At 52.5% G+C, this 9,868-nt stretch overlaps 1 protein-coding gene across 1 annotated transcript in view; it reads right to left on the reverse strand.

The window, feature by feature from the left end:
- The window catches only part of palld (palladin, cytoskeletal associated protein), a 50,114-nt gene that overhangs the window by 11,392 nt on the left and 28,854 nt on the right, over nt 1–9,868 (reverse strand). The window contains 4 exon segments of the mRNA XM_064333938.1: nt 1,877–1,978; nt 3,297–3,432; nt 6,430–6,636; nt 6,638–7,081. Of these exon segments, the coding sequence (XP_064190008.1) occupies nt 1,877–1,978; nt 3,297–3,432; nt 6,430–6,636; nt 6,638–7,081 (889 nt within the window).

Below are 9,868 nucleotides of genomic sequence, written 5' to 3' on the forward strand. Positions count from 1 at the left end.
ACACACGTACACACACACACACACAGTGTACACACACACACACAGTGTTAGTGGTAGATGCAGTACTGTAGGGCAGAGCACGTGGCAGTACAGAAGCAGGCCGGCTTTTCTGGTGAAACGTCTGCTGGTAAATCATGGCTTTGTGGCTCTGAAATTCCAGATGTCAAAATGACAGGATAAAAGGAAAAATGGCTGCTTCATATGAAACATTCTGCACTGCGTTCCTGCCCCACAGAACACTGCAGGATTCGGCTAAGAGCCTGAGGGCCAACTCCATGGCTGCCACCTGCATGTGCTGTCACCTGCTCTTCTTCCACCACAAAAACATTCTGGGACCAATCAGCTGTCTCAAATGTGTAGTGATTGACAGGGAAGACAATCTAAGCCCACCTTGATATCATATCCACCTTCCAAATAAATACATACATATATGTCTACCTGTATAGTCACATAAACATATATGCATAAATATATACATATCCATCTATATGCATATATATGTATATACTGTATTTCTGTGTGTGCCAGGAACACACGGGATAATGATTTATAAGTGTGATAAATGTTGCCATGGTGACTGATCTGTGGACAGGTGCCAGGACGTGCTTGATTCTGGTGCTTCACGCTGCAGTCATCAGTGTGAGAGCGTGTTGTGCACAGGTGCGTTTTCACACAGTCTCTGTGATTGGTGGAAATTATAGCACAGTCTCTGTGATTGGTGCAGATCACAGCACAGTCTCTGTGATTGGTGCAGATCACAGCACAGTCTCTGTGATTGGTGTAAATCACGCGCTGAAGGGTGGGGGGAGGGGGTTCATGACCTTTTGAGGAACAGAGTCTATGTCAGGGGAACTGCAGTCCTGTGGAGAGAGAAGCACACGGATCTGCAGGAGAACTGCATGGACGCTGGCAGAGCACACTGCGGTCACATGGTATGCTGGGATAAGGCCAGTGTGCACACACAGGTGCAAACCTTACCTGCTTACATAAACCTGCATAACAGGTATGAGCGATGACAACTCAGTTACCCACCATTACCCCCACACATCAAGCCCATCACTGCCACTGGCTCAGTGCTGATGCACACACACACTCATACTCACACACACGCGCACACACACACATGTATACACACACATACACACACACACGTGCACACATATACACATACACACACACACTCATACTCACACATGCGCGCACACACACACTCATACTCACACGCACACACACACACACACACACACAGCAAGGTGGCACTCAGAGTCCAGGTGGAACCGTGTTGATTGAAAGCGCGTTTGATTGACAGTGCGTGTGTGTGTGATTGACAGCGCGTGTCTGATTGACAGTGCGTGCGTGTTTGATTGACAGGGCATGCGTGTTTGATTGACAGCACGTGTTTGATTGACAGCGCATGCGTTTTTGATTGACAGCGCATGCGTTTTTGATTGACAGCGCGTTTGACTGACAGCGCGTGCGTGTGTGATTGACAGCGCGTGCGTGTGTGATTGACAGTGCGTGTGTGTGATTGACAGCGCGTGCGTGTGTGATTGACAGCGCGTGTGTGATATACAGCGCGCGTGTGTGTGATTGACAGCGCGTGCGTGTGTGATTGACAGTGCGTGTGTGATATACAGCGCGTGCGTGTGTGATTGACAGCGTGTGTGTGATTGACAGCGCGTGCGTGTGTGATTGACAGCGCGTGCGTGTGTGATTGACAGCGCGTGTGTGTGATTGACAGCGCGTGCGCGTGTGATTGACAGCGCGTGCGCGTGTGATTGACAGCGCGTGCGTGTGTGATTGACAGCGCGTGCGTGTGTGATTGACAGCGCATGCGTGTTTGATTGACAGCGCGTGCGTATGTGATTGACAGTACCTGGGTGGCAGGCTCCTCCTCTGACTCCTGCATGTTAAACACACTGGCAGCGCTGTCAGCCCCAAGCAGCCGGCGGGCCATCTTCTCCTCATAGGTTAGCCTCTGCAAGCACCATTACTGGGTCAGTGAGCCGTTACTGTGTGAGTGCACACACACCCATACACACACACACACACACTCATACCCGGTATACACACATTCATACTCAGTGCACACACACCCTCATACACACACACTCATACCCAGTGCACACACACGCAGATTACAGGCATTAATAACATGTATAAATGCAGTGTAAATATGTCAATAAAGGGTGTGGATGCTGATAATGCAGAGGCACAGCGTGAACCCGTCTGACACGTCTCAACTTACCATTACCATGGCAACAGGTAGAGGCTAAATTTCTGGCCAATGGAACTTCACAGATACAGTATGAGCTGGTCCACTGGGGCTTCACAGATACAGTATGAACTGGTCCAATGGGGTTTATACAGTATGAGCTGGTCCAATGGGGCTTCACAGATACAGTATGAGCTGGTCCAATGGGGCTTCACAGATACAGTATGAGCTGGTCCACTGGGGCTTCACAGATACAGTATGAGCTGGTCCAATGGGGCTTCACAGATACAGTATGAGCTGGTCCAATGGGGCTTCACAGACACAGTATGAGCTGGTCCAATGGGGCTTCACAGATACAGTATGAGCTGGTCCAATGGGGCTTATACAGTATGAGCTGGTCCAATGGGGTTTCACAGATACAGTATGAACTGTTCCACAGGGGCTTCACAGATACTGTACGAGCTGATCCACAAGAATTTCACAGATATGATATGAGCTTATCCACATTAGCTACAGACCCAGTCTCGTCCGTCAACTGGCATTCTCTGAGTGCTATAAGTTATTTAATTCACAATTTCCTAACTGGCATTCCTACTAGTTTGGGGGTGTATATAGTGTATATATGTATGTGATAGAATGTACTTAATGATTTTCTGGGGTGAGAGGAAGCACACATTAATCAATGTTAATGGCATGTTACTGAATCCCCCAACACACACACACACACATACACTCACACACTCTCACACACACACACACACACAATCACACACACACTCACACACACACACACTCACACACACACTCTCACACACACACACACACACACACACTCACACACACACTCTCACACACACACTCACACACACACACACTCACACTCACACACTCACACACACACACACACACACACACACACTCACACACTCACACACTCACACACACACACACACACACACACACTCACACTCACACACTCACACACACACACACACACACTCACACACACACTCTCACACACACACACACACACACACACTCACACACACACACACACTCACACACACACTCTCACACACACCTGTTGGCCGTTGCTGATCCTCTCCTCTTTGAAGCGCAGCTTCCTCTCCAGGTCCTGGATGACGGCGTCTTTAGAGCCCTGGATCTCTGAGTCGGAGGCGATGCGCGGCGTGCGGCTTTGCTTGCGGGTGATTGCGCTGCAGACACAGAAACCGCCCTCAGACCTGCCTCCTAAGCGGCCCAATGCAGACCAGCAGCTTTCAACAGGACCACCCTGCACTCCACCACACACACACACACTAACTCACTCACTCACACACACAAACACTTACTCACTCACTCACACACACACGCACACGCACACTCACTCACTCACTCACTCACTCACACCGCACATCCACACACACATCACTCACTCCACACACACACACCACACACTACCACTCACCACACAACACCACTACCACTCACACACACCACACACACACAACCACTCACTCACTCACTCACACACACACACTATCACTCACTCACACAACGCTCACACAACACACTCACTCACTCACTCACACACACCACACACACACACTACCACTCACCACACACGCATCACCACACACACACTCTCACTCACACACCACACACACAACGCGCCACACACAGCACCACAACGCCGACGCAACACACACACACTCACGACGACTGCACACACACACAGCGCACAACACAGTGGTTACAAAGCTGTAAGAAGACATTTCACACCACCCTGGAGGAATTTCTGTACAGAGCCAGAATTCCAGAATTGTCCTGCTGCTCTCAGGATGTTCTACCGTGTGTATGTATTTGCGTATGTGTAGTGCATGTGCAGTGCGTTTGTTTGCGCTTGTGTAGCGTGTGTATGTGTGTGTGTATTTGCGTATGTGTAGTGCATGTGCAGTGCGTTTGCGCTTGTGTAGCGTGTGTGTGTGTGTGTGTGTGTGAGTGTGTGTGTGTGTTTGTGTGAGTGTGTGTGTGTGTTTGTGTGAGTGTGTGTGTGTGTGTGTGTGTGTTTGTGTGAGTGTGTGTGTGTGTACTCAGGCTGTTCTGAATCTTGTTTGGCTGTGTAAAGGACGCATTGCTGACTCCTGTTTGTAAAGGGGTTCCACACACAGCCTTATCTGCAGGCCCATTGGCAGGAATGTTGGGAACCTCAGGAATGTGAAAATGAGCGGTGGAGTTGGAGAGCCCTGATGAAGGCCAACATGGGCAGGATTCCCCGGCTTAGGAGTGAACATCCCCTCAGAGAGAGTGCAAACAACCAGGCACGCTCTGATACAAGCACAGGGCAGAGCCCCTACTGCTCCCCGAAACCAAACACACACTCCTGCTCCCCCAAACCAAACACACACTCCTGCTCCCCCAAACCAAACACGCACTACTGCTCCCCCAAACCAAACACACACTCCTGCTCCCCCAAACCAAACACGCACTACTGCTCCCCCAAACCAAACACACACTCCTGCTCCCCCAAACCAAACACACACTCCTGCTCCCCCAAACCAAACACGCACTACTGCTCCCCCAAACCAAACACACACTCCTGCTCCCCCAAACCAAACACACACCTGCTGCTCCCCACAAACCAAAACACACTAGGCAGCCCCTACTGCTCCCCCAAACCAAACACACACTCCTGCTCCCCCAAACCAAACACACACTACTGCTCCCCCAAACCAAACACACACTCCTGCTCCCCCAAACCAAACACACACTACTGCTCCCCCAAACCAAACACACACTGCTGCTCCCCCAAACCAAACACACACTGCTGCCCCGACACAAGCACAAAGCAATTTCAATGTTTGTTTTTGTTTGGGCTGTTGCTGTGGGATACACAATTTGAATGTAACTGTTAAAGAGAAAGCAGATGCTCAGAATGAGACTGTCCCTGGTGCCAGCCTCATAGCCCAATGCAGCCCTGTAATCATGTTTATGCAACACAGTAATGTGGCCCTCTCTCCCTGCCCTGCAGCCCATACACAGCACACTGGGGCAGGACTGGGGCAGGACTGTCCCATACAGAGCACACTGGGGCAGGACTGTCCCATACCGAGCACACTGGGGCAGGACTGTCCTGTACAGAGCACACTGGGGCAGGACTGTCCTGTACAGAGCACACTGGGGCAGGACTGTCCTGTACAGAGGACACTGGGGCAGGACTGTCCCATACAGAGGACACTGGGGCAGGACTGTCCCATACAGAGCACACTGGGGCAGGACTGGGGCAGGACTGGGGCAGGACTGTCCCATACAGAGCACACTGGGGCAGGACTGTCCCATACAGAGGACACTGGGGCAGGACTGTCCTGTACAGAGGACACTGGGGCAGGACTGTCCCATACAGAGCACACTGGGGCAGGACTGTCCCATACAGAGGACACTGGGGCAGGACTGTCCTGTACAGAGCACACTGGGGCAGGACTGGGGCAGGACTGTCCCGTACAGAGCACACTGGGGCAGGACTGTCCCATACAGAGCACACTGGGGCAGGACTGTCCCATACAGAGCACACTACAGCACATGTTCCTCAGCGTGACCTCATGAGCAGTATCATCACACATCAGTAAACAGCGCTCCAGAAGGCCTGAGGTAAGAGCTGCTTTAGCTTCACACTCACCCTGGGAGAGTAAGTCACACACATGAGACCGTCCAGCTGTGACACGTATAGCATGAGACCGTCCAGCTGTGACACGTATAGCATGAGACCGTCCAGCTGTGACACGTATATCATGAGACCGTCCAGCTGTGACACGTATAGCATGAGACCGTCCAGCTGTGACACGTATAGCATGAGACCATCCAGCTGTGACTTAATGTAACCTGCTCTCTTTAGTTTGAATGAAATATTTAGTCTGAAGTACGCACAGGAAACTGGTGGCAAATGAGATTAAATCTTAAAGAGCTCAGCTGTAGCTCTATGACCCTTTTTAAAACTGGCAGATTAATAAAGAGACAAGTTAAGAACCATCATCAGTTTAAAGGTACATTCCCATCCAAAGAGACAAAGTGGAGATAAGTTCACTCAACTAATCAGAGGGAGAGTAGGTGATGCTAAGTACATTCTCAACCAATCAGAGGGAGAGTGGGTGATGCTAAGTACATTCTCAACCAATCAGAGGGAGTGTAGTTGTGAGGTGGGGTTGCGGGATACTCACACAGTCCCATTGCCTTTGGGCAGGCCCAGCGCGTTGACAGGTGGAGGCGGAGACTGCGGCAGGACGGAGACCAGGAAGCCAGCAGGGGACTGAGGGGCGGAGCCAAAGGGGTCAGACTGGCAGGTGGGGGCAGGCGGGGGAGGGGGCGGGGGCGGAGGGGGAAGTCCTGGGCGGGGGAGGAGAGGGTGGGGCTGAGGAATGGGGGGGTGGGGGAGGGAAGGACGGGGACGCTGGAGACTCCTGATTGGTGGTTTTGGGCGGAGCTGGCTGGAAGGGTGGCAAGGTGACTTTGCTGAAGGCCTTGTGAGGGGTGGGGGGCGAGAGGGGGGAGGGCAGCCCGGAGCCGGAGGAGCCCGAGGACTGGCTGGTGTACCCCCCAGCAGGGGCGGCAGGGCTCTGGGCAGCGATAAACTGCTTGGGACGGGCGTAGTTGAAGGTGCTGGCGGTCTGCATGGTGCTGGGCGAGCTTGTGGGGGGCGGAGCTTGCTCACTGTTCTCCAGCTCCTGGAAGGATGGTGGAGGGGGGAGAGGAGGAGATGGGGGCGGTACTTCCTCCTGCTGCAGCTGCTGCTCCTGAGGAGGGGGTGGGACTTCCTGTTCCTGCTGCTCCAGGAGGATCTGAGCCTGCAGCTGCTTCAGTTGATCTGCACTGCTGTAGAGAGAGAACACCAACCGTTACACACACACTACGCACACACACTACACACACACACTGCACACACAATCGACAGGAGACTCGGAGATCTCTGATACAGAGCCGTGTTAATTGAGGAAAGTGTTGGGGTGTTTGGGTGCAGTGTTGGCGTTGGAGCTGTGCAGTACAGCATGTTCTCCTGTAGCACCCTACACACTCAGTCCTCTGAGTCTCCAAAACAAACCTGCCGAAATGCAAAGAATGAGCAGAATCTCCCCTCCAGGTTCTGCAGACATCAGTTTCCATAGTGACTGGATTCCACCTGCACATGCACTCTACAACCACATGGCATGCGTACCGCTCAACGCTACAGCAACACTGCACTAACGCTTTGAGAAGGTTGGGGAAGCCCTACTGAGCAAGTACAGTGTGAGGCTTAGTTTGGGTTACTGGCTGGTCCTGTGCTCTCACTGAACACAGAGACTCCTCCTACTCTCTCCAACACTGAACACAGACTCCTCCCACTCTCTCTAACACTGAGCACAGACTCCTCCCACTCTCCCTAACACTGAACACAGACTCCTCCCACTCTCTCTAACACTGAGCACAGACTCCTCCCACTCTCCCTAACACTGAACACAGACTCCTCCCACTCTCCCTAACAATGTACACACAGACTCCTCCTACTCTCTCTAACACTGAACACAGACTCCACCCACTCTCTCTAACACTGAGCACAGACTCCTCCCACTCTCCCTAACACTGAACACACAGACTCCTCCCACTCTCCCTAACACTGAACACACAGACTCCTCCCACTCTTCCTAACACTGAACACACAGACTCCTCCCACCCTCCCTAACACTGAACACACAGACTCCTCCCACTCTCCCTAACACGGAACACAGCCTCCAGTCACTCTCCCAAACACTGAACACACAGACTCCTCCCACTCTAAAAAATGAACATAGTGAGATTTAAATGGCAGACTAAACACTGTAAAAGTTCACAGATCTGCCCTGTAAAAATGGCGAGGTCTGGTGTCTCTGTGCAGTGTGCACACCTACACAGGCCTCTGGCACATGAAAAGCCCCCAGAACTGAGCTGAGTATGTACAGGACTAACCCCCAAACACACACTCATGAGACAGACCAGCTGGAAATGGGGGGGGGGGGGCGGCGTGTGGAGAGAGATTTATGTACAGCACAGACACACTGTCTGGACACTACTGTGACTCCCTTTCCCCAAACGTCTCCTCTCTGTGTCTGTCTGTCTGCCTGTTACCCTCGCCCTCCCTCTCTCCTCTTTCCTCTCTCTGCTCTTTATGGCTGCAAGCGGGCTCATAAAGCAGCGGAAGGAGCAGAGGAATGTCAGAGTTTCAGATAAAGAGTAGAGCACTTCCTGTGAGCGCGAGAGCGGGGAAGGCTGCAGGGTAGCCTGAGAGACACCAGCTCAGTACCTACAGGCCTGTGCCACTGTGTGCTCTGTGCTAACTGCAGGTTAGCCTGAGAGACACCAGCTCAGTACCTACAGGCCTGTGCCACTGTGTGCTCTGTGCTAACTGCAGGGTAGCCTGAGAGACACCAGCTCAGTACCTACAGGCCTGTGCCACTGTGTGCTCTGTGCTAACTGCAGGTGATCAGCCGTCTCCCTGCCCTTACCCAATCAGCCGTCTCCCTGCCCTTACCCAATCAGCCAGGGGAGTCTCCTTCCTCCTCACCACATCACAGCACCCCTGCTGCGATGATGCGACCATGGGCAAGGCAGGCAGGGAGAATGAGTAACACATGTTCTACCCCACAGTGTAAACAGCTACAGAGCAGCCTGGAAGCAGTACACACACACACACTCACGCTCACGCTCACGCACACGCACACTCACACTCACACTCACACACTCACACTCACACACACACACACACACACACACACACACACACACACTCACACACACTCGCACTCGCACACTCACACTCACACTCACACTCACACTCACACTCACACACACTCACACACACACACTCACACACACACACACACACAGACACAGACACACGCACACACATACTCACGCACACACTCACGCAAACACACACACACACACACGCAAACACTCACACACGCACACGCACACAGGCACACGCATGCAGTATCACCATGTCCCTGTTATGTCTGCCATGCAGCCAGTTAGCATGCACCAAAGCGGGTTTTTACAGGAAGAGCTTGAGTAAGGCTGCTACATGCCATATTTGGCAGTGCTGTAGGCAGACGCAATGAGCACGCTCAGTCCACCCCCACCCCCCACCACCCCCCGGCCTCCAGGAACACTGCCTACTGCCAGAGCTCAGAACTGCTCAGCGTTCTCAAAAACCTCTCTTAATGGTTTCCATCCCACACAGGCTATCACATTGTATGAACACATATCCTCATTTCCTAAATATATCTGAAATGTTCTCCCTGTGGTGTGTGCGTGCGTGTGTGCATGAATGTTTGTGTGTGCGCGTGTGTCTGTGCGTGTGTCTGCGCGCGCGTGTGTGTGTGCGTGTTTGTGTGTGCGCGTGTGTGAGTGTGCGTGTGTGTCTGTGCGTGTGTGTGCGCGTGTGTGAGTGTGTCTGCACGTGTGTGTGTGTGTGTGTGCGCATGTGTGTATGTGCGTGTGTGTGTGCGCGTGTGTGAGTGTGCGTGTGTGTTTGTGTGTGAGTGTGCGTGTGTGTGTGTTGGGCTGTGTTGGTGTGCGATGTGTGGTGTGCGTGTTTGTGTGTGCGTGTGAGTGGCGTGTGTGTGGCGGTGGCGTGTGTGAGTGTGC

This window comes from Anguilla rostrata, chromosome 4, assembly GCF_018555375.3.
Source record: "Anguilla rostrata isolate EN2019 chromosome 4, ASM1855537v3, whole genome shotgun sequence".
NCBI lineage: Eukaryota > Metazoa > Chordata > Actinopteri > Anguilliformes > Anguillidae > Anguilla > Anguilla rostrata.